This window comes from Gorilla gorilla, chromosome 8 (assembly GCF_029281585.2).
Source record: "Gorilla gorilla gorilla isolate KB3781 chromosome 8, NHGRI_mGorGor1-v2.1_pri, whole genome shotgun sequence".
NCBI classification, from domain to species: Eukaryota; Metazoa; Chordata; class Mammalia; order Primates; family Hominidae; genus Gorilla; species Gorilla gorilla.
This window is the reverse complement of record NC_073232.2, coordinates 116,477,087-116,503,211: the sequence shown is the minus strand read 5'-3', so window position 1 is coordinate 116,503,211 and position 26,125 is coordinate 116,477,087. Positions and strand designations below refer to the sequence as shown.

Genomic DNA, 26,125 nt, shown 5'->3' with positions numbered 1-26,125 from the left:
TGCAGCGAGCCGAGATCACGCCACTGCACTCCAGCCTGGCAACATAGCAAGACTCTGTCTCAAAAAAAAAAAAAAAAAAAAAAAGTAGAAAACATGGTAGAATAGAGGAGTGATTCCAGGAAGGGGAAGAACTTTTCACACAAAACAAAAACTTAGAAAAGACAGACATATTTGATTGTATATCTATTTTAAACTGATTAACATCAAAAACACCATGAAAAATTAAAAGGGAAATAATAAACCAGGTAAAATATTTGGAACAAATATGATCAAATATTTTCAGAGCATTAATGAAACAAGAACAAAACAAACAGCCTCTTAGAACAATGGAAAAGAAATTAACCCAGACAAATCACTAAACTCCAAATGACCAAAGACATCAAAAAATGTTTCATCTCAAGATTTGTTTTAAAAAGCGTGATTTAAACCAAGATGCTATTTTTCTGCCTATCAAGGTCACAACTTTTTTATGATCATAATTGCTAGGTAGAATGCAGTGAAATTGGTAGCACTCTTATTTGCTGAAGGTGGGACTATAAATTGATAGAGTCTTTCTGTGAAATAAATATTGACTCTATTTGACCCAGTATACTCACTTCAAGACGAATTCAATTTTTAGGAAATGGTTAGAAATATGGTCAAAGATTTACATGCAAATGAGTTTAAAAAGCACTATGATAATAGCACAAGGTTGGAGCAACCTACATCTCCAGTATTATGGATATAGTTAAATCAAATATACTATAAAGGGGTATTATGCAAACATTAAAAATCACACTTTTAAAGAAGTGTTAAGATAATGATAAAATGGTCAATATAACATAAATAAAAAACCAATAGGAGGCAACACTATGATCCAATTCCATTTAAAAATGGATTATCATATATTATATATATATGATGAGACAGAGTCTTGCTCTGTCCCCCAGGCTGGAGTGCAGTGGCGCAGTCTTGGCTCACTGCAACCTCCACCTCCCAGGTTCAAGCGATTCTCCTGCCTCAGCCTCCCAAGTAGCTGGGATTACAGGTGCCTGCCACCACGCCCGGCTAATTTTTGATTTTTAGTAGAGATGAGGTTTTACCATGTTGGCCAGGCTGCTCTCAAACTTCTGACCTCAGTGATCCACCTGCCTTCCCCTCCCAAAGTGCTGGGATTTCAGGTGTGAGCCATCTCGCCCGGCCTCATATATAATATTTAATCTATGGCTAGTATAGCTATAAAAAGCAAAGTTATATTTAAAGAAAATATATATGTATGTATTTTTTCAAGTAAACACAGAAGAAAAGACTAGAAAGAAATTTACCAAGTTTGGTAGGATTATAGAGGATATATTTTTCTCTCTTTTTTTTGGCATTTTCTTCAAATACCATATTTTCTAAGATTTAAAGAATATCTAAAGTTGGTCATCTTCAATTGTGGGGGGAAACATCTGTTTAGCAAGCATTTAAAAATCATTAAGATCTCTGCCTACAGAAAAACTAGTTTTTGTAGTGAATGCTCAATAAATACATTTTTTCTTTGTTGATTAGACTATGCTAAATATATTCAATAAATGACAAAAGCAAAGTTTTAGGATTATATTATGGTCAATTAAAATGAGAATGAGAAAAAAAGCAGAAAACAGCTATTAAAAATCCACAGAACAAGCAATAGAGACACAAACATACAAAGACAGACTGAGATGAGGGCAAAGCTTGCACCTGTGGAACCCCACTGAAGAACAGCAGATGAAGAAGAGGGAAAATCAGACCACTCTGTACTGGGAAGCAGAGACAGGCGCTTCTTGTTTTGGCCTCCCCATGATACGCATTTTAAAACATGTTGTTGCTAAGACTTTGGAGTTCATGTTGCTTTTTGTCAACTATAGGTACAAAGGAGTATGTCACTTTTTATAGCTGTTCCAAAAGCTGGCAGATATTAAGCTAAGGGCCAGATATGGCCTAAGATAATAGAAATAAGGAAGTAAGCTAGAATTATTACAACTTCCCAAGATATTTAAAGATGTCTGAATAACTATTCTAATTACAATGTCTCATATATTTATGAGATTATTCTTGGGTCATTTCAGACCATGCTGGGACATACGTGGTGCAGTATGCTCAGTTCTGCATTGAAGTCTAGAGACAGTAACCTAATGGTCTTAATTCACTTTAATATATTTTACAAATGGATCTTAGCTTTGCTCTAAGCTTTCTGTTCATGGTCTTAGAAATTAGCCAGGATCTTTCTTATTCTAATAGTTAAATGCTTTTGAATTACGTGAAAATCATTAGCAAAGGAATATAAACTGTAAGACCATAGTTAACTGAACATGGTCTTAACATAATCAAATCCCGATAATGGATTTTATATTTTAGGCAACATTCTCCTGGACTACACTTTACTTTCATTCAGTTACTGTGGCACCTACCTGGCTAGTTACTCCTCTCTCCCAGAATTTGAACTGGCCCTTTGGTAAGTTTCAGCATCCTGTGGAATTCCTTTTACTGGGTTACATTTTCCTCTTACTCTTCCGGATTTTATCGAAGGAAATAGACACAAAAAATCTGAAACAAGGAAATATAGAAGGAAAAAATGCCAATCACAAGTTTTAATACAGTTGCTATGTTTAGGCATAAAATTTGGCAGTCAGAGCAAACACTATATAAGAACTAAATTAGTTATTGTCATTCTCTTTCATTAACATGCTTTATGTATTCTGAGATAGAGAATATATTTATAAATACATAAAATTTCACTTAAACAAATGGCATCTTGGAGTTGTTCGCATGTTTCCTGCTAATATTGAAATTGAGATGGTCTCTATTTTAGAGTTCAGTTTAAAGTAATTGTTGTTAGAGACATTAGAACAATTATATGTTCAGAGAGTGGAACATTATACCACTTTTGCCCACTGTATGGGAAACCCTGTGGTTAAGACACATTTCTGGTCTTTCCTGGATCATTTCACATGGCCAACTTTAAGGCTATACTCCCTTTTCTATCCATGATATAAGCCCCTTCAAGAGGATATTTTTCTTATTAAGGGGAAGTACAAAATATTCCAGAAATGATTAAAGGATAACATACTAACATTTCTTATACAAAAATGTAAGTACCTAGATTCAGGGAGCCACATTTAGTTTATGTAAATTTTTTTTTTTTTTTTTTGAGATGGAGTCTCACTCTGTCCCCCAGGCTGGAGTGCAATGGCACGATCTCAGCTCACTGCAACCTCCACCTCCCAGGTTCAAGCAATTCTCCTGCCTCAGCCTCCCGAGTAGCTGGGGTTACATGTACCCGCCATCATGACCAGCTAATTTTTTGTATTTTTGTAGAGACGGGGTTTCACCATTTTGGCCAGGCTGGTCTTGAACTCCTGACCTCAGGTGATCTGCCCACCTTAGCCTCCCAAAGTGCTGGGATTACAGGCATGAGCCACCACCCTAAAATTTTTTTAAAACAGCTTTATTGAGGTATAACTAACAGATAATGAACTGTTCATATATAAAGTAAATACTTTGATAAGTTTTGATTTATGTATAAACCCACCACCGTAATCAAGATAATAAATACATCCATCGGCCAGGCGCCGTGGCTCACACCTGTAATCCCAGCATTTTGGGAGGCTGAGGTGGGCAAATCACAAGGTCAGGAGATCGAGACCATCCTGGCTAACACGGTGAAATCCCGTCTCTATTAAAAACACAAAAAATTAGCTGGGTGTGGTGGCAGGTACCTGTAGTCTCAGCTACTCGGGAGGCTGAGGCAGGAGAATGGCGTGAACCCAGGAGGCGGAGCTTGCAGTGAGCCGAGATTGCGCCACTGCACTCCAGCCTTGGCGACAGAGCAAGACTCCGTCTGTAAATAAATAAATAAATTCATCCATCACCCCAAAAGTTTCCTTGTGTTCCTTCAGAGCTTCTTCATTAGCCTTTGTCAGTAATGTAGTTTCTGTCACTCTAGTTTGCATTTTCTGGTAGTTCATACACAGGGAGTGACACAGTGTATATTCTTTTGTCGGGCTTCTTTCATGCAACATAATTATTTTGAAATTATCTTATGTTGCTGCATGTATGTGTCAATAGTCATTCCTTTCTATTCCATGGTATGGATATACCATACTTTATTCACCTGTTGATGGATGTACTGTATTAGCTTGCTAGGGCTTCTGTAACAAAGTATCACAAACTGAGTGTCTCGAATAACAGAAATGTATTATCTCACAGCTCTGGATACACAGGATAGGAAGCAGCTGGGGAGAGATGACAAGTGCATAAATTCTGATAGTTCCAAAAGCAGAAGGCTCCAATTGTCCTTACTAAGAACAATCTGTGAATATTAAAAAAGCAGTGAAGTGGAATGAGCACAAATGTGTTAGTGTAACAGACTTAGACCTGAATCCTGGCTCCACAAATTACTAGCTGTGTGATCTTAGAAAGGCTGAGCCTTAGTTTCTTCCTCTGTAAAATGGGTACATCAATGTCTCCTAAATATGGTTTTTCTAATAATTCATTGACTAAAAGTATGCATCATACCTAATAGTGTCTATTACATTATGTTTATTTAAGTCAGAGTTTCAAAAATGATGATTGTTAGGCTAATTCTGGGCCACCAGTGTATTTTGTTTTGGCCATAAAATATTTTTAAAATTGGAAAAATTTACAGAAAAAGTTATCTGTATAGCCTTTCTCAAACACAGGCAACCCTGGACCTGTATTCCCACATGGTCACAGTCTGGTTGGGCTAGTAAGTGGGTGCTCATTCTACATGCCCACCACCTTGAGCAGGGGTTGGTAAACGATGGCCCATAGGCCAAATCTGGCCCACCACCTGTTTTTGTAAAGTTTTGTTGGAACATGTTCATTTGCTTATATATTATCTATGGCTGCTTTTGCTCTATGATGGCAGACTTGAGTTGTAATAGAGCCCATATATGGTCTGCAAAGCTAAAAAGATTAACTGTCTGGTCCTGTATAGAAAGAGCTTGCCAACCCCTATCCTAGAGGTGTTTATACTCAGTACATTTCATTCATTTACATTAACTTCCTGGCCCCTATAAGCATTTTAGTTTGCTCACTGGATTTAATTCATTCAATAAATTTGTATCTCCTGCTTCCTGCTGGATATAAAATGTATCTCAGGTACATTTTAGGTATATCTGAGCCTTCTGTAGAGGGCATTTTTGATAAGCTGAGGTGAGACTGAGACTATGGGTAGGTAGTATCTCCTCCCGGTCCCAACCCTTCCCCTAGATTTGTTTGCATGTCTTAATATTCATGTGCACTTCTATTTAGGAAATTTGAGTCAGAGGGGAGAGACAAGGGGGCAGGAGTGAGGACAGCAGGGGAGGACAAGGTAGATGCTGTGCGGAGGACCAGACACTGCTCTCTCATGAGGAGATTCTCAGTGAGGCTCTGCGGCAGCAGAGGTGCCCTGGGGCCCAAGAATGAGTATGAACAGAGCTGGGAGACAGACACTCCTCCAGCCTCTGCTCTGGAAACCCAAGATGAGAAGCTTTGGGAGCAACCCCGATGGCACCCTCGGGTGCTGCATAGAAATGTGAGTGGGATTTAATCCTGTGGTGAGGCCCAGTAGTCCTCTTCACCAAGTAGCTTTGCCAGCAGTGGGCCTAAACACGAGGGAGCTAGAAGATGAACAGGGAGGAGGATGCAACTCACTTGGTGACAGCAGTTAGTCCGTGGACCCTGGGGACTCCCAGAAATAATTTAGTAAAAGTTCAAAAGAGGTGAACTTCTGGAAGTCAGACCAGGAGGAGCCCAAGTACCATGATTTGACTCCTGGAAGTAAATTGATCTAAGAAGACTTTATCTTTATGTTCTAATGTTTTAAAAGAGCAGAATGGATTCATATATTATTTGTGTAATTAAAAATAACAATTCTGAAAAAGAATCTAAAGTAGGTGGGGAATGGTCTCATGGTTGTAGTCCCAGGCTGGTGGGGTCTGGGACATCTGGGGTTCATAAGCAAAGACAATGTGCTATACACCAGCAATACCACCACCAGCAGTTTCATCAGAGAGGCATTCACTGAGATTTCCAATGGGTTAGTGCATTTAATCCCTGCCTCCCCCCTGCAACAACCCCCATGAGACATCTATGATGGCCTCATTTTAAAGAAAGAGACTGAAACTTCAGAGAGATGGGATGTTAAAGGAGAATTTTCAAACAGATTATAAGATGTAAGATGGTTTTATATAACTCCTTAATAATGGAACCAGCAGGAAAACAAAAGAAGCTGGTCCCTGTCTTAGTAAGCTGTCACAAAATCCCATAGACTGGGTGGCTTATAAACAACAGAAATATGTTTCTCACAATTCTGAAGGCTAGAAAGTCCAAGATCAAGGTGCCAGCAGCTTCAGTTTCTGGTGAGGGCCTGCTTCCTGATTCATGGATGATAATTTCCACCATGTCCTCACATGGTAGAAGGGATGAGCTAGCTCTCTTTTATAAGGACACTCATCTCAACCATGAGGGCTCTGCACCCTTGACCTGATCACTCCCCAAAAGTCCCAATACCCCAATACCATCACCATTGGGGTTAGGATTTCAACATATAAATTTGGCTGGGGGAGGCAGCACACAAACAGACCATAGCAATTCCTGAGTGCTTAAAAGAACACACACACAGCTGGGCATGGTGGCTCACGCCTGTAATCCCAACACTTTGGGAGGCCAACGTGGGTGGATCACCTGAGGTCAGGAGTTCGAGACCAGCCTGGCCAACATGGCGAAACCCCATCTCTACTAAAAATACAAAAATTAGCCAGAGTGGTGGTGGGTGCCTGTAATCCCACCTACTCAGGAGGCTGAGGCAGGAGAATCACTTGAACCTGGGAAGCAGAGGTTGCAGTGAGCCAAGATCATGCCACTGCACTCCAGCCTGGGTGACAGAGCGAGACTCCGTCTCAAACACACACACACACACACACACACACACACACACACACACACACACACACACACACACATGCATACACGTGCTCACTCACATAGAGTTAGAAAAAGTAGTGGTTACATAAAATTTCTAGGTTAGATATATGAATGATTATCTTTCCAGAGGTCTCTAAAACCTTAGGACCTTAAACTTAACTATTCTACCAGGGCATACAATCATAGCATTGTACATGTTCTAGAGTTTAGCCTGTAAAAGCATGCCTGCCTTTATCACATCGGGGCTGTTAGTATGTATTATGACAACAAAGTTACATTCCCCAGGAGTGTCAGATATGGGGCAAAGCAAGGTACAAAGTCTGGTTTTTGTTCGAGGAGGCTTGCTGGAAAATGCTTCCCAGCATGATATGAGAAATCAAGCCAACACAATTTTTCTTTTTTCCAAGTTTCATTTTTTTTTTTGTTCTTATAGCTACTTGCCTAAACTTATATAGTTGGTGAGTTGCTGAGTGGGCTTTAAACTCATTTGGTTTCTAAGCTCTTTTATAGCTTTCATTGATCTAAGGCACAATGGGAACCTGTAGTAGGGGCATCTCACATAGTCTGATGGTGGAGGGGAATGGTCAGGGAAGGCTTCCTGGAAGGAGAGGTAATGTTTAAACAGATACTTGTATTAATTAGCTAGGCCTGCCATAGCAAAGTACCACAGACTGGGTGGCTTAAACAGCATGCATATATTGCCTCCCAGTTCTGGAGACTAGAATTCTGAGATCAAGGTCTCAGCAGAGTTAGTTCCTTCTGAGGGCTGAGAGAGAATCTGCCCCCGCGCCTCTCACCAACTTCTGCTCACTTGTTTGCTGGCAGTCCTTGGCTTACAGACACATCACCCAGATCTCTGCTTTTATTTTCACATGGCATTCTCCCTGTGTGTGTCTGTCTCCAAATGTTCCCTTTATATAAGAACACCAGACTTACTGGATTAGGGCCCATCCTAATGACTTCATTTTAACTTGATTACCCTCTGTAAAGACCATATTTCCAAATGAGGTCACATTCTGAGGTGCTCGGGGTTAGGATATTAACATGGGAATTTGGGGGAGGCACAGTTCAACCCATAGCAATACCCAAAGGATGAACAGGAATCAGCCTTGTGACGAGAAGAAAGAACATCCCAGGCAGAGGAATGGCATGTGCAAAGGCCGTGAAGTAGAAAAAGCACAGCAGGTTTCAATGAAAAGGTCATAATAACGGGAACAAGAGATTTGCCATGAGAGAGGCAAGCTTGGAGGGACAGTCAGAGGTGAGCTTATGAGCAGCCCTATATGTAGGTGACCATGTGGTTTATCATTCAAATCAGGATGCTTTTGAGAGTGAAAGAGGGTGTTGCTGATGAATGCAGGGCTCTTTAGCCTAAACTGGGTTTCTCCTAGGCATACTGGGAAGGATACTCACACTCCATATAAGCTATGCTAATGGACAAATTCTTTATCCTAAAGGCAGTGGGGAGCTACTAAAGGGTTTTAAGCAGGGATGTGACACAATTATACCTGCATTTAAGAAGATTCCTTTCAGCCAATTATTTCCAATGAAAGTATCTCCAATACTTTCGTACTGTGGAAGGTATATTGGAAGGAAACAAGGCATGAACATCAATTAGGAGGCTGTGGTGGTCCAGGTGAGAGATGACTGTGTCAGGGACTAGGGTGGGAGTAGGGATGGAGGGAAGTGAAACTATTTGGGAGATGTTTAAGAGGTAGCATCATGGGACTTGTAACTGACTAAATGTTGGGTGTCGTGCTGAGGAAGAGGGATGGGTCTAGGGTTATATCCAGAGTTGCGTGTGACTTGGGCAACTTAGGGACACTCTGATGCTATTCAGAGAGATACTGAGGGCTTGGGGGCAGGGAATTTAGGGGAGGCAATGGGGGAAGATGAGCTGGGGGACAAACTGAACTGAGAGTGCTTGAGATGAACAAACGGAGATGTCTAGTTGGCAGCTGATATATCAGTTAGGACTTAGGTTCATTTGTGGTCACAGAAACCCAAATCACCAACACGTGTTTCCTTCTCTCACATGCAGTTGTCTGGGCACGAGCAGCTGTGGATGGTGTGGTGGCTCCTCGGGGTCAGCGTCCAGTCTCCCGCTGTCATGCTGCTCTGCTGTTCCTAGGGTGTTTCTCTCATCTCTGGTCTATAATGGGTTAAATAGTAGAGATGAGGGCAACACCTTAGGAACAGCGGAGGAACCCTAAACCACCGGTGTATTTTGGGAGCCAATGGGGAGGGAAAAGGATGAGGGGAAGGGCACAAACCTTCTGTTGAAATGCAGGGCTTGCATGAAAGAGATCATTGCCTGACCCAGGGACTACCTCAAGGGCTTTTGGTGAGGACGAGTGACAGTAGGAAGATGGAAGAGCCTTTAGTACCAAGGTTCTCAACACTGACTACAAGCTGGAATGACTTGTGAAGCTTTTAAAAAATGTTAGTGCCCACTCTTCCCCTCTCCCCCCAGCCAGTTAAATCAGAACCTCAGACAGCAATGTGCCTTGAGATGCCTTGAACCACTGCTTGAGAAGGAAGGACAAACACATTATTACCTTGGAAGAATTGCATAAGGCTTATGACTTGAAAAAAAAATTCTTTTTGGAAACACAAGCATTTCTTTTTTTTTTCCTTTTTTTTTTTTTTGAGACAGAGTCTCGCTCTGTCACCCAAGCTGGAGTGCAGTGGTGCGATCTCGGCTCACTGCAACCTCCGCCTCCCGGGTTCACGCCATTCTCCTGCCTCAGCCTCCCGAGTAGCTGGGACTACAGGCACCCGCCACCACACCCAGCTAATTTTTTGTATTTTTAGTAGAGACGGGATTTCGCCGTGTTAGCCAGGATGGTCTCAATCTCCTGACCTCGTGATCCGCCCGCCTCAGCCTCCCAAAGTGCTGGGATTACAGGCGTGAGCCACTGCGCCCGGCCTTGGAAACACAAGCATTTCTTTAAGAATGACCAGATGTTGCCATATGTATTTATGGCGCAAGCAAGTGTTGTCTAAGCAGTTTCTCTGTTTGCTTGTCATAGCAGCATTTAGAAACTCGAACATGCTTTCATTTATGTAAATAGTTTATGAAGCTTTGACAACAAATGTAAACAGACATGAAATTATAAATCTGCTAAATTTGTATTAAGGGTATTAATTATTGAGAGAAAGTCGTCTTCCTCCACACTCAACTCCTATGGCAATTATGAACTCCATTTTACCCAGAACACTTAAGTGCCTCAGCATCTGTATGATATAGTGGAGCAGGTGCTGGCATAGGTACCAGCTGACATGATGTATCACTAGCTCTGCAGGATGATTGCCACATACATGGAACACCTGAGAGTGCTGGAAGTGTACTGGGATCGAAGCTACAAAGTGTGTTTTCATTTGCAGTGGAGCCTATGTCAAGCAAGGGAAGGTCCAGCCCTCTTGCGGGTGTGGTGAGAGGCTCTACTAGCAAAGACATGGGTGCCTTAGTGGGTCCCATGTAGCATGCGAGTGCTGTAGAGAAAATTCAGTGATGTACATGGCTCTGATCCTGGACACAAAATCTATACTGCAGAGGAAATGACTGCTGAAATAAGGAAATTGTATGAATATTTAAAATGCCTGGAACACTAAAGTAATGATATTTCAAAAAGAAAGAAAAGAAAAGAAAAAGAAAGAAAGAAAGAAAATGCAAGGCTTGGAAGGTGCACACATGACTGCCACTAACATTCATTGACTGGCTCGGCCATAAGCCACAGCCAGCTTCAAGGGCGGCTAGGTAATATTAGGTCCTCATTGTGAGTGGCCATATGTGCCTGGCTAATATTCAGGGGTTTCTGTTACTCAGAGGGAGAAATGGAGAATAAATGTTGAGGGACACATGCCGTTGCCACAGATATCCAGAACTGGTGCTCAGGAGAGAGGGCTGGAGATAAACATTTGGGAATAATTAAGTCAATGGATAGCCAAAGTGTGAAATGTAAGTAAGAACACCTCAAGAAGAGCCTAGGGTGGAACCTTGAGGAATATCAATGGAAGGGACCCACCTAGGAGACTCATAGGAGTAGCTATGAAAGGAGGAAGGACATTAGGCAGGGAGGGTTCCAGAATGTGCCTCAGCCTGGGTTCCTCAGAAAGCAGAGGCTGAGGCGAGAGCTCATGCATCCCATCTTTAGCAGGGTGTGTGATCCCAGGGCAGGAGAGCCAGTATGAGGGCATATTACCTTGCTGGCCACCACTTGGTACCGAGTGCAACTGGTTACTCTATCTCGAAAGTGGTCTTCTGAGAGGTTCTATGAACTGCTGTGAATCAGGACAGTCCTCAGGCAGTGACAGACTGTGGGTGGGGAAGGGGAGAGGAGATGAGAATTTATCCACCAACTCCTGTATCCCATCGATTGAAGCTTCACTGCACAGGGTGGTAATTCCTTCACACTTTCAGGTTTGTCGTGATTGTCCCCAGGAGCCCCAGTGAAGCCCCAGTGAAGCCACTGGGCGTGTGAAGTGGGTGTGAGGCGAGGCACAGGTGGGGTGTGCCTACATGAAGTTAGTCAAAGTGCACACACAGTTGGACAGCCACTGAGTCAGCGAGGCAGAAGAGGTGGTCAAGGGCCCAGACACAATTGAGAGGATCTGTGGTGTCCCATAAGAGGTGTGTGACAGAGAGTCTAAGAGTGATTCCAGAAGGTGGTTGTAGTGAACAGTGCCCAGTTCTGCAGAGGTAAAGTTAGGCAATGACTGAGAAGTGCCTTTTGGATTTAGGATGAAGGCAGGTATCTGTGGGTATAGCTATGTGAATGGAATGGTGGTGACAGGATGCAGATATCCTGGGATGAGGAAAGTGTAGCTGAGGAAGCCATGGCAGTGGCTTTAGAACAACTTGCTCAAAAAGTTTGACTCTGAGGAGAGGGGAGAGACATAGAAAGGTAAGACTGAGGGAAGGCTTCTTTTGAGGATGGTATGAATGAGCACTTGTGTGTTGGCAGGAAGAAGTCAGGCGAGAGGGAGAGTTGGAAGATGCAGTTATCTTGGGTAAACCAATGTCCCTAAGAAGGCAAGACTGTGGGACCCAGAGCACAGGTGGTGGAATTGGCCTTAGGTAGGAGGAAGGACACACCTTCCCTTGTAAGGGGAGAGGAGGCGGAGAGAACCATGCGGACCCAAATGGGTAGTTATAGTTGAGAGCAAGAATTCTCAGTTGATGGCCTCTATTTTATTCATGGGAATCAAAGCCATTTACTGAGATTGAGAAGGGAGTAGAGGGGCTAGAGGTTTCAGGAGAGGAGAGAATATTTTAAATGCCCATTTTAGAGAATGAGAGAGAGAGAACTGGCCGGAGAAACATAGCAGGATTGGAGATCCTATTGAGGGTCTGGTGGGGGGTGGCAACCACAAGTTTATGGTGTCACTGCCATGCACAGTCCTGTAGTCTTTGTTCCCATGTCTCTAGCAGCCCAGGCTTTCAGTTGTCTCCATCCAGGGATGACAGTCTTTGCCAGGTACCTGATGCAAAAAGTCAAAGGATCAAGGGAACCAGAGATTCCAGCAAGAGTGTGGTTGATGTGATGGGCAGGGCATTTGTGATAGGGAATGAAGGATGAGGGCAGGAGGGAGTGAAAGACAAGCTAAGCTCAATAAATATTAGCTCCAGTTTCCTAATCACAACTCTGAATGGAGTTCTGGCCCCTCATTTGAGGGCATAGCTCACATTTAATTTTTTTCTTTTCCTTCACCTAGCAAGGGACTTTGTTCATGGTAGGAGTTCAGGATATTCTCTTAAATGGGTAAATGAATAAATCCATTTTAAAATACACCACTTTATTTATTTATTTATTTATTTATTTTTGAGATGGAGTCTCGCTCTGTTGCTCAGGCTGGAGTGCAGTGGCACAATCTTTGCTCACTGCAACCTCTGCCTCCCAGGTTCAAGTGATGCTCCTGCCTCAGCCTCCCAAGTAGCTGGGATTACAGGTGTGCGCCACCACACCCAGCTAATTTTTGTATTTTTAGTAGAGACAGGATTTCACCATATTGGCCAGGCTGGTCTTGAACTCCTGACCTCGTGATCCACCCGCTTTGGCCTCCCAAAGTGCTGGGATTACAGGCGTGAGCCACCGCGCCTGGCACCACTTTAATTTTAAAAACTCAATAAATGATCAATTGGCATAGATGAGAACAGTACCCCCAGATCCATATGGAGTACTCACATGTAGTACTTACAGATTCAGGCACTTACACTTGTTTTGTAGCAAATGTGATGATATATTTCATTTTCTAGGTTTGGCTGAGTTAAATTGCAAAATTATTAAAGAGGATAAAATAGCCTTGGTATAGCATATGACAGTATAGTGTTTTTAAAACATAGTTTTTTTGCTTTCTTAGGATACAATACAATGATAAGCATAATTATTTATAAATTTGACATTAAGGTCATTGATTATATAAATTGTATCATAAATTATATCCCAATTTATGTAAATTAAAAAATAGATAAATGTTCTAAATACATGAAATTCAAATGAACTTTTTTTCATCAACTGCTATTTTTCTCTAAGGAACTGGGAATCGAGTATCATTTTGTGTAAGAAATCACAGCCTGGAATGGATGTGAACCAAATGTCTTTTAACCCCATGAACTGGCGCCAGCTGTGCTTATCAAGTCCAAGTACAGTGAGCGTGTGGACCATTGAAAGAAGTAACCAGGAGCATTATTTCAGAGCAAGGTAGGAGGCTTTGTTACAACAGTAGCAACATGGTGGTCTTTGTTTGCATTCATGTAATGTGATTGGGTCAATTTGATGAATTAAGTGGCTTTATACATACATATATATGCCTACACACACACACACACACATACGTTCAGCTTATCTTGTTATAACATCTTTCTACATGCGTGATTACCTTGGAGTGGTTGTTTGCATTTCAAAAGAATTCTCTATGACTTGTTTCCCAATGAATTTATTTAAAATATTAAGTTCTCTGAGAGCTTTTTCCAACATGATCTAATTTTCTAAAATTTTATTTGTCCTTACTATTTTAAAACATGCCTGTTGTATAAAAAGGAGAGTTAAGACTTTTGCTATTACTCGGATGCCCTACTGGAATTTCCAAAATAAGAAATGGTTAGATATAGAAAGTATGCAGATTGGCCGAGTGCAGTGGCTCACGCCTGTAATCCCAGCAATCTGGGAGGCCGAGGCGGGCGGATCACGAGGTCAGGAGATCGAGACCATCCTGGCTAACACGGCGAAATCCCGTCTCTACTAAAAATATAAAAAATTAGCCGGGCATGGTGGCGCATGCCTGTAGTCCCAGTTACTCGGGAGGCTGAGACAGGAGAATCACTTGAACCCGAGAGGTGGAGGTTGCAGTGAGCCGAGATCGTGCCACTACTACACTCCAACCTGGGGACAGAGCAAGATTCCGTCTAAAAAAAAAAAAAATGCAGATTATACATTCAGACACATTATCCGCAAGCAAAAGGGTAGTTGTGTATAGTGGAGCCATGGGAGTTACCTGTTTAAATAGAACTGGGTCAAAGAGAAATTCTGTGACAAATGCCGTGGTGATAATGGGTGCTTTTGTTGAGAAAGAGCTCGGAGACTCAAGGTGCTACTGAGCTGACCATTTTCAGTGTACTCCATGAAGTCAAAGTTGAAGATATGTTGGATCTCTTGATTTTTAAGAGATCTCAAAAGTATTCCCTTGAAATTGCAATTTTGATAAATCGCCTTAAGAGAATCTAAAGCTAGTAAATAAAGCTTTTGAAATGGAGAGCCTTAAGAGAAGCCTTTCTGCTCAGTGCTCTTTATGTCTCAACTTCTTTTTCACAGTAACCCATTGAATAGCCAAATCTGTCTCTAGTGAGAGTTGACAACACTGCACCTTTTAATAAAAGTGGGTGATATCTCTATCAGATCCTTGTGAGGGCAGGCAAGTAATTTATCACACCCTTTTCTCCCTTTGCCTCCCTCAAACGTTCTACTCAAGTTCTGAATACTGAGTTGTGACTTTTCTGTAAGCAAATAAAATGGGAGATAAAAAGAGTGGATTGTCCTAGTTCACAAAGCAAGCAGGATTCAAACACACTTCAGCCTTACATTTGAGTAGTAGGTGCTGTTTTTATGTGATTGTTTTTTCAAAATTGTTTATCATTTATAAAATCTAGGCAAGGAAGTTTTGAATTTAATGCATGAAACCACAAATTCTCTAAATTAACCTTTATAACCATATTATAAATTAAAAGTAGATATATGATAAATTTGAAAATGAACTCAATATCAGAGATTATAAAAGTAGCTGAATACAGCCTGAATATATGTTTAATATATATTTATTTTAGTCTACAGTGTTTTTCATTTGAATTAGTTGCCAACATTTAAAGTTTAAGAGATTTCTCATAAATATCCAGGTTATAGTATTCTCTTGAAATTTTGGAATCAAAATTCTCACATGTCAACAACCCTCTTGGCTTGAACTGAGTGGTCCCTGCCACCTTGAGGGGGGACAAATATTTTCCCATTTTCCACTATCCTCACCAGTCACATATCACCTGCCCGACCTTCATCCAGTATTCAAATTTACAACTCCTGCTTTAGATATTAACTTTCAAAATTTTTTATAATCCCACAGTACTTAATTTAAAACTGTGTAACTTGTCTTTTTACAACCTGTTATATATTTTTAAATCTATCATTTGGCTTTTATCTTCTTATTTGATTTTTGCAAGTTATAATACCTCCCCACCTCACTTAAACTGATATGCAGTGGTTGCATCAATAAGAAGTTTCTGTTCATCTCATTGTTCTGATGCCTCTTTTGTCTACAGGTCGGTGAAATTACCTCTAGAAGATGGGTCATTTTTTAATGAAATGGATGTCGTTTTCCCCCAGTCGTTGCCGAAAGATCTCATCTATGGACCCGTGCTGCCACTGTCAGCCATTGCCGGGCTGGTAGGCGAAGAGGCAGAGACTTTCCGGGTAATTACCTGGCACCTCTTCCTGTTTGCCTAATGGGTTGAGGTCTAGGAAGCCTGATCTCATTTGATTGGCATAACCATCCCATGAGAAATGCAGGATACAGAGGATCATCTTGGTTTTTAATATAGATTAGCCACAGAGACTGTGAGAGATGAAGACTCTGGAGTTTTGAGTTTGGATGACTGGGATGATGACGGCATTGCTAACAGAGACAGGGGGCCCAGGTGTGATTTCCATTTTGGGCATACTCAATTTGGGGTGCAGGGAAGACACCTAGGTGGAGATGCTGGGTGGAAGTTGGGAAAGTGGACCTAGTGTTAGGGAGGAGAGGTGGGACCGTCAGTGTCATTCTCACAGATAGGACGGTGGGAGCACTGAGGGGTGTGATGAGCAAAGAGAGAAAGGGTGCAAGGGAAGGGAAGAGAGCCAGAGCCAGCTGACTGCTGAACTCAGGGGCGAAAGGAATTCTGAGAAGGCACAGTCACAGAAGTAGGAGCAAACCCGGGAGGGAGGAACAAGGCCATAGGAAACAGCAGAAGAAAGTTTCAAAAGGGAGTTTGCCAGGTGTTACACACCCATTCATTCATTCATTCATTCATTCATTCAACAGAGATTTATCAAGTTTCTTCTATGGAGCAGACACTGTTTTAAGCAATGGGATTCGCATGGTGGCCAAGCAGGCTCCATGTAGTTCTCATGGAGCTTACATTCTTGTCAGGGAGACAGAACTACAACAACAAAAGTAAAGAGTATTGTTCTTTTGTAATAATTATCACATTTTGCAATGATATATTAAATCATTACAAAATGTGGTAATTATTACAACAGAATAAATGGAGACAGGGCAGCAAGGATGGGATGGGCTGGTTAAGGAAGGCCTCTGGGGAGATGACACTTAAGCTAAGATTTGAAGGACAAGGAGGCATTACTCATGTTACAAGCAGGATAAAGAGTGTTTCCTTTGGGAGGCCGAGACGGGCGGATCACGAGGTCAGGAGATCGAGACCATCCTGGTTAACACAGTGAAACCCCGTCTCTACTAAAAATACAAAAAAATTAGCCAGGCATGGTGGTGGGCGCCTGTAATCCCAGCTACTTGGGAGGCTGAGGCAGGAGAATGGCGAGAACCCGGGAGGCAAAACTTGCAGTGAGTTGAGATCACGCCACTGCACTCCAGCCTGGACAACAGAGCGAGACTCCGTCTCAAAAAAAAAAAAAAAAAGAGTGTTTCACGTGGAAGGACCTGCATGTGCAAGGCCCTAAGGGAAAAAGAGAACTTTGTATGTGTAAGGAGCTGAGAAAAGATGCATATGGCTGGAGCATGATAAATGAAGTGGAAGTGAGGTGTGGGGTGCTATTCAAGAGACAGGCAGGGAACAGAGGGCAGCACCTGCAAGACCTTTGGGATGAAGGGAGAAGCTCCACTTTTTTGGCCCTCTTGAACCTGCTATGCTTTACCCTTGTGTTAAAAATTAGCTGGGCATGATGGCAGATGCCTGCAATCCCAGCTACTTGGGAGGCTGAGGTGGGAGAATCACTTGAAGCCGGGAGGCGGAGGTTGCAGTGAGCCAATATTGCACCATTGCACTCCAGCCTGGGTGACAGCGAGACTCCGTCTCAAAAACTAAACTAAACTAAACTAAAATAGACTAAAATAAAAATAATTCAGTGTGAAGATTAGTTCATTAAAAAATCTCTGTGGCAAGCAAGAGAAAGGGTTACATGCCCTTAATATTTCCTCTAATGAATGACAATGATTCACCTTTTTAAATTATGGAAAGAGATTATAGTCAATCTCCTGCATTCGTGGGTTCCACTTCTGTGTATTCAACCCACTGCAGATCAAAAATATTCAGAAAAAAGTTGTATGGTTGCATCTGTACTGAATATATACACACTTTTATTTCTTCTTGTTATTTCCTAAACAATATAGTATAACAACTATTTATAAAACATTTACATTGTATTAGGTATTATAAGCAATCTAGAGATGACTTAAAAGTATATGGGAGAAAAAATAAAATAAAATAATTAAAAATAAAGAAAAAATTTACAGGGGGATGTATGTAGGTTATATGGAAATACTATGCCATTTTATGTAAGGAACTGGAGCATCCACAGATTTTGGTATCGGTGGGGGGTCCTGGAACCCATCCCCTGTGGATACTGTAGTTCCTTTTATAGCACAGGTCTCAGCCTTGGAGATATAACTGCATTCAGCCACAGTGGGGCAGCAAAGGAAGAACAAAGAGATCAGCCATCAAGGTTTGCAACTCAAATTTTTCTATGTTTAGTATTTGGTGCCAGAGCCCCTAAATTTCTACTATCTCAAATTGGGTTTTTCTGGGCAGAAAATATGTGTAGGAGCCCTTATATTTCACATTTTGTACAAACATAACGAACTCTGCATAAAACATTTAAAATTCAGGCAATTGTCCTTGTCATTTGAGAAATGCTATGAAATGCCTTCTTTAAATACTCAAATGTGGAGTTATTATTTTAAAATGCTCATAATAGACATCTTTATTTTAAAACCTTTTTTATTTGTATAAATTTAAGGGGTACGCCTGCAGTTTTGCTATGTGGATATATTGTCTGGGCAGACATCTTTATTTCCTAGGACTTGTGCACTCAGTGTATTTTAAATTTTTCTGAAAGCAGAAATGTAATATTACAGTTTGACAACCCTAAATCATTCATGGATTATTAATAAAGCCATATATTTTGTATTTAAGTTAGACATTTTCCCAGTAGTTTACTTTTTCATTTTGTAGCAAAATAAAGTGAGGAAAATGTTTAAAACATTAATTAATGTCTATACAATGAGTGAAAGCATAACCAAAAATAGATCTCAAATGTCTTGATTCTATCCCTCCTTCAGTGTCATTTCTTGTGACCTGGGTACCAATGGCAAGGGAATCAATAATGACTCTATCTGTATAAGGTCTTAAAAATGGGTAAGTTGTGGACTTTTAAAAAATTACAAACACTAAATAATCCCATTATCTATTCATAGCTAATGCCAGAAGGGTACATTACAGGCCTTTAAATAGCCCTGAGTCACATTACACAACTTATTTAGGACATTAGAAATGTATCCGGTTTTAAGTCGTAGCATGGGGGAAATCAAAGGCAGATGTTATCTGGGCAGAAATTGGATCCAAGATCATGAACTTAATCTCAAGTGTCTAATTTCTTTTTTCCATCTACCTTTTTAATTTTTTCAAACAGATGTTGCTAAATAGGAATCTCTTTTAGAAACTCAAATATTTTGAAATATATATGGATTTTTACATTTTCTAAAGCGGGATTAAATTGGACTGCAGTTTTTCATGTTTTGTCATCATGTGATCAAAATGATTTCTGATTCTAGAGGACTGAAAAAGGAGATGATATTATCAACAAACATTTCTAAACACTACTGGCACCCTTTATTTTTAAATATCTCAGAATTATAAACTATTGTTTCTGCTTACATAATCCATATACTCACATTCATTTTTAAATGTCATCAAATATATTTATTGATGAAAAAGTAATAGGAAGACAAGCCCAGGTTTGTCTTAAAGAAAAAAAAGCCACATACAATACTAGTTTAACATACCAAGGCCAGAAAATTTCAAATTTTAATCTTCACATTTTGTTTTATACACACAGATTCACTGGTATTGTGCAAATGAGAGACATGGTGTTTTTTTGTTGTTGTTTTAAGATTTTGATCCTATTGTCATTCCAGATAAGTCTGTCTTTGTGATTTATAGTTTAAGGTTAGATGTCATAAACAAAACTCAGGAAACTTTTCAATAATGGTGGTAACGGTGAATAACTGTCTTCCTTATGAGTCAAATCTCAATCAGACACCACAGAAGTGTCACTATTCAGCAGCAGTTTAATTTTTTGGAGTGGGAAAGGTGGTTTGCCTTTTTCTTGATCCACTGAGTGACCAGATTGTTACCCAACTATTTATTTTCTAACTATCTAAGGCTATGAGGGCATGAAAGGTACAAATAATAAATTAAAGTCAGTCTGTCCTTTAAAAAAATTATTATGATGAATGCTCAATGTTCCTATGTTTTCTCGTTTTTTTCGTCTATGGGGTTAAGTATGGTTCCTTTTTGTCAGTTGTTCTGGTGAGTATTTCTCAGGCTTTTAGCCATGATTGTTTTCTTAACACAAGGTTTTATTCTCTCCCTGAAGCCGAAAGATGATCTATATCCTTTGCTTCACCCGACTATGCATTGCTGGACTCCAACAAGTGACTTGTACATTGGCTGTGAAGAGGGTCATCTTTTAATGATTAATGGAGACACCTTGCAAGTGACTGTACTTAATAAGATAGAAGAGGAATCGCCATTGGGTAAGAAACTGTCCTACTTCATATTCCTGTATAGCCATGGGTGTTGGTTTTTTTGGTTTTCCCTATTTTTCTCTTTCTTGGAGACATCTTTGAATCCTCCTTCTTCTTAATCCTCTGGCTGTTACTGTGCTGTTGGCATTCTACCATCACTTTATATGCATATTTCATGTAATCCTCAGAACAACATTATGAGGAGAGACACCTTAATCTCCACGATACAGAAGAGATATGTTAGGAAACATGGCCCAGTCCACGTAAACTGTGGAGCTGACACCTGAACCCAGGCAATAATACCTCAGAGTCCAAGTTCTTGGCTACTGTGCTGTATCCTTTTCTATACATATGCCCATTCTGCTTAGTCTGCTAATCATACCCTTTCCTGCCCCCACCCCAACCCTTTTCTCCAGGCTGATCATCTGTTAAGCCCAAAAGCCATCTTGAAAATTACCTTTCTATTGCTCGGTTAGAGGTGTTTTTTTTTGTTTTTTTTTTAGACAGAGTCTCATTCCGTCACCCAGGCTAGGATGCAGTGGTGCAATCTTGGCTCACTGCAACCTCTGCCTCCTGGGTTCAAGCGATCTCATGTCTCAGCCTCCCAAGTACCTGGAATTATAGGCACACACTACCACGCCTGGCTAATTTTTGTATTTTTAGTAGAGATGGGGTTTCATCATGTTGGCCCGGCTGATCTTGAATTCCTGACCTCAAGTGATCTGCCTGCCTTGGCCTCCCAAAGTGCTGGGATTACAGGCAGGAGCCACCACACCCTGCCATATTGCTCAGCTAGAATTTGAAAGATAACCTGATCTATTCTGCCCTAGATATAGTATCTATTCCTGACCCTATCAGCTGTGGCCATGGTTGGGCCTGGGTCACAGGAGCCACTGTCCACTCATTGAGCAGTAGATGTAGACCCTGGGAGGAGGGGGCCTTGCCAAGACAAGTTCCTCAAACCTGTCCAAAGCACTCTCTATTTCAATTGCTCTTACTATTTCACACCTTGATTTCTGTAACAACCTTAGGATGGACTTCACTGACCTTAATCTACATCTGACCCAAACTATGCAGCTTATCTCTGTCAAATTGCCTCTTTGAAGGCCACTTTTAACACCCAGCTCAAGAACTGCTCTGCCTTGATTTCACGCTCTCCCTAATCTGATCCTACCTACTCCATTAATATTATTTCCAACTATGCCCTGGTATGAGTTTTCTGAGCCAGTCATTTATTTTCACCATTTCACAGACATGCCTCTAGCCCATTCCCTTGGCACTTACTGTCTCTGAATCTGCCAATGCCCAGCTCAAATACCACCCCCTCCAGCAAGTTTTCCCCATTGCATTGTCCCTCATCTGCCTTTTTTCCTATTCTCTGACTCACTTTCCCTGTAAAACTGAGGCCATGAGGTTTGACTTCCCTCCCTACTCCCTTTCTCTCTTCCCTTTACTCCTACTGTACCCTCCAGCCTTGCTCCTCTCTCTAATCTAGCATCTATGTTAGTTACATAGATCTGATGATAGAGAATTCAAAAACAACTTATAAGATTTACTTCAGTAAAAGTAGCTTTTATTATTCATTGTTACATTGTACTTTTAATTACATGTCACCTGCTTTACCTTGTTTTTCTTTTCCAGAAGACAGAAGAAATTTTATCAGTCCAGTAACCTTGGTATATCAGAAGGAGGGCCTGCTGGCTTCTGGAATTGTAATGTATTCTTTTTTTCAAAATTAATTGGTTTAAAGAAAATTCACAATTCCCATTTGTTGCCATTTACTATTATGAGCCATATTTTAGGATGTCAGATCTGTCACATTATTAATTAAAATGGTTTCCTCTTTGGGTACTATTAAAAAGGATTTATTATGAATAGCTTCAAATCTATATAAAATAGAGGGAACGATATAATGAACTACCATATATTACTGCAAACAAACACAAATAGAATTTAAAAATCCATTGCCCTTCCGCAATGAAAAAATACCTAATATCTGTAACCCAGTTCCACTCTCATTTCTACACTTAATGTATTAGCTTATCAGACACGAATTTGGAACCCTTTGTCTAAGCTGCAGCTTAGACTCTTGTGAATGCCCATTTAACTTACATGTATCATAATGTTATTGTTGATATTCGAATCAGTATTAATAGCCTCCATTTACTTGGTGCTTGCTTTGTGCCAGGCACCAAGCTAAGTACTTTACTTGTGTTATCTTATAGGTCCTTACAACAACCTTATCAAATAGAAACTATTGATATCCTCCTTTTACAGACGAGGAATCTAATCTTACAGAGTTCACCAGCAAGTAATTGGAAGAGTTAGGGCTTGAACATAGGTGTATCAAACTCCAAAGTCTTTGCTGTCATTTATTAGAACTCAGCCTCAGTAACTAATAAAAGGGGTCAGACCATATTTTTCTTTTTCTTTTCTTTTCTTTTTTTTTTGAGACGGAGTCTCGCTCTGTCTCCCAGGCTGGAGTACAGTGGTGCGATCTCGGCTCACTGCAAGCTCCACCTCCCAGGTTCACGCCATTCTTCTGCCTCAGCCTCCCGAGTAGCTGGGACTACAGGTGCCCACCACCACGCCCTGCTAATTATTGTATTTTTAGTAGAGACGGGGTTTCACCATGTTATGCAGGATGGTCTTGATCTCCTGACCTCATGATCCATCCACCTCAGCCTCCCAAAATGCTGGGATTACAGGCGTGAGCCACTGCGCCCGGCCCAGACCATGTTTTTCCATGCCATTGTAATCAGTGTAAACAATGCTAAGGTGTGGAACTGACCTACACTAAAACCTAGGTCTAGTTGTAACTATCCCAGATGTTAGCGTAGTCCATTTCACTGCCACAGATGACATCTCCAGGACCTTGAGGGTAGCTAGGCAGTGACATCAGGGTGAGAGACATTCTACCCTCAGGAGGCCATCTGGAGCACATACACCTACACTTAGCTCCCCCAACCTTGCAGTGGACTATCCCCTCCTCCTCCTCCATTTAGTCTGCATTTGTGCCTTTTATGACTCTTGTCCTCTTCAAGACCACCCTTGATGTTTGTTTAACCCCCTTTAAAGGAATTATTATAGCATTTGCTCTGGTGAGTGATGGAGAATGGAGATGAGCTCAAAAAAAGCACCTTGCCTGCTTTCCCTTCCAGGGCCCAAGCATTTGAACCCAGCCATCTAAAGTCCCCACGCTTAGTTATAACAGATCTAATCTAGAAAATGATAAATAAATTTCCTCAGAGTGTTTTCACTATTGTAAAAATAACTCAAAATTCCTCTTGAGAATAATAAAATTAACCTAAATCTATTCACAACCAGCCAATCAACCAACCCGTTTATATTGGATACTTGCCATGTTCTACTACTGTGTGAGGAACAGAAAAAGAGGATCCGAAGGGAATGAAAGGCACACTGCCTACCCTTGGATCATTTAGGGAGATAAGAAATGCACATAATAATGATTAAAGAGCATACAGGAGGGCTAGTGTCCTTTGAAGGAAAGAAACTGCTATACACAAGCCACACAAACTCTACTTCATTTTTCCTACCTCCTGTGCAGTGAAGAATGTAGTAAGAAGAGGGATACTAGAGAAACTCAAAAAAAGGAGAGGTCAGTAAAATTTTAGGTAATTGAAAAATGCATCACAAAAGAGATCAAACTGAAGCTTGACCAGGGAACATAGTTAAAAGTTGTCTAAATAAAGATGAAAGGACAGTGCATCTATGCAAACATAGATGATGATTCCAAATAAGCAGTAGAAGTAATCAATAAGCCTTAGCTTGTCTGATGAGGCAAGTAGACTATGCATTGACTAAGACTGATTTTCTATGTTTATCTCACTCATCTCTAGGATGGCTTTGTGTATTCTTTTATTATTAAAGATAGAAGTTACATGATCGAGGATTTTCTTGAGATTGAAAGACCTGTAGGACATATGACATTTTCTCCCAATTATACAACGTTGCTGATTCAAACAGACAAGGTATGTTGGATGGTAATTTCTTGATATGTGATTTTCAGATAGTATTATTATCATTATTACATGACAGGAATGAGGAGCAGAGTATGCTGCACAGTGGTACTCTACTAGTCAAGACTCTAGGTTGTAAATGAAAAAATACCCAATTTAAAAGGCCTAAATTACAAAGAGCTATTGGTTTATTTTTGTGCATGTAACTGAAAGGGCAAGGAGTGAATCTGAATGAAAGAGCTACCATGATGCCACCAAGCCTTGTTTTTTTCCATCTCTTGGCTCTGTTTCCTCTCTGCTGCCTCCATTTCCATGCAGACTCTCCCCTTATGGTGTTAACAGTTATATGTAGCTCTAGCTTATATTTCTGCCTGCTTGATGTCCCTGGTGGAAAGATACCAGCTAGAAAAAAAATCTTGGAATCTAGACTCATTGGACTAACTGAATCACGTGTCTACCCGGGTCAATCACTTGCACCATAGGAATCCTAAACTCTGATTGGCCAGGCCTAAGTCAAATGCATAGCCTTGGATGCTGGGTAGAGTCAACCCACTTAAATGAGAACTGAGATGGGGGCATAGGTTATTCTCCAAAGAAAATGTGTGTTCTATAAGAGAAGAAGAAAAATGAATTATTGCAAGATTAAAACAAACATTTACTTCAATTATACTGCTAGGAAGATTCCTAATTAATGGAATGATCTTCAGACATCAAGATTAGCAGATATTTATATTGTTAGACAATCATTTTAGATGAATTGCAAACAAAATTCAATGATTTTCTGCCTGAAAGAAACTTAAATTTAAGTATGGAAAGACTTTTGTTTCTGGTAATTACCAGAAGTTTTTAAAAAAAAAAAACTATGCTAACTTATGTTTTAATAAATAAATGACTAACTTAAAATATCTATGGAGAATAGGAAACTAGGAAAAAGATATCATAAAAGAAGGAGGAAAGACCCAAATAGAACTTCTAAAGAAGAAAAATACACTAGCAAAGTAAAAATTAAATGAACATGTCTGACAAAAGGTTGGACATAGCCAAAGAGAGAATAAATGAATTCGAAGATAGATCAGAAATTATTCAGAATGACACTAGAAAAGCAAAAGGGTAGGAAATACAGAAGGGAACATAAGAGATAAGAACAATACAGTGAAAAGATCTAACATATGTTTGATTAGAGTCCAGAGAGGAGAAAGTGGGACAGAGGCAATAATTAAAGAGATATTGACTGGGGATTTCCCAGAATTGCTTAAAGACATGAATTTACAGATTTAAGAGGTCCAGTGAATCCCAAACAGAATACATAAAATGATATCCACACTTAGACTTACCACAGTGAAACTGTTGAAAACCAAAGACAGAGAAAATTTTAAAAGCAGTCGGAGAAAAGACAGATTACTTCTAAGGAATTTCAATTAGACTAATAGCTGACTTCTCTGTGGCAATAATGTAAGAAATAGTGGAATAATATCTTCAATGTAGTGCAGGGTTCAGCAAATTGTGGCTCCATGGGGCAAAACTAGCCTGCTGCATGTTTTTCAAATAAGATTTTATTGGAACATAGCCACACCCACTTACGTATTGTTTATGGCTTCTTTCACACCACTATGGCAGCATTAAATAGTTGTGGCAGAGACTACATGGTTTGCAAAGCCTAACATATTTACTGTCAGCCTATTTATAGAAAAAGTTTGATGACCCCTGATGTAATGAAAGAAAATAATTACCACCTAGAATTCTATACCCAATGAAAACATCTTTTCAGTATGCGGGTGAAAAAAGACATTTTAGACACTCCAAAGCTAAGAGTGTGTCAGCAGCTGACTATCACTAGAGAAAATTCTAAAGAATTTACTTCAGGCAGAGGAAAATGATCCCAGGTGGGAAGGTCTATGATGCAA

At 40.4% G+C, this 26,125-nt stretch overlaps 1 protein-coding gene and 1 non-coding gene across 6 annotated transcripts in view; both read left to right on the top strand.

Moving 5' to 3' along the window:
• Positions 1-26,125, top strand: part of CFAP43 (cilia and flagella associated protein 43) — a 102,227-nt gene that overhangs the window by 4,438 nt on the left and 71,664 nt on the right. For 4 of the 5 annotated variants that reach the window (XM_031015140.3, XM_055352897.2, XM_055352898.2 and 1 more), the window contains exons 3-8: positions 2,359-2,455; positions 13,470-13,637; positions 15,743-15,893; positions 20,091-20,250; positions 21,883-21,953; positions 24,102-24,233. In XM_031015140.3, the coding sequence (XP_030871000.3) occupies positions 2,359-2,455; positions 13,470-13,637; positions 15,743-15,893; positions 20,091-20,250; positions 21,883-21,953; positions 24,102-24,233 (779 nt within the window). The remainder of the gene's footprint in view (positions 1-2,358; positions 2,456-13,469; positions 13,638-15,742; positions 15,894-20,090; positions 20,251-21,882; positions 21,954-24,101; positions 24,234-26,125) is intronic. The other variant, XM_055352896.2, reaches the window with a different exon arrangement.
• Positions 9,043-9,154, top strand: MIR609 (microRNA mir-609). Its single transcript, NR_106514.1, has one exon. It is a non-coding gene; the product is annotated as a microRNA mir-609 (primary transcript).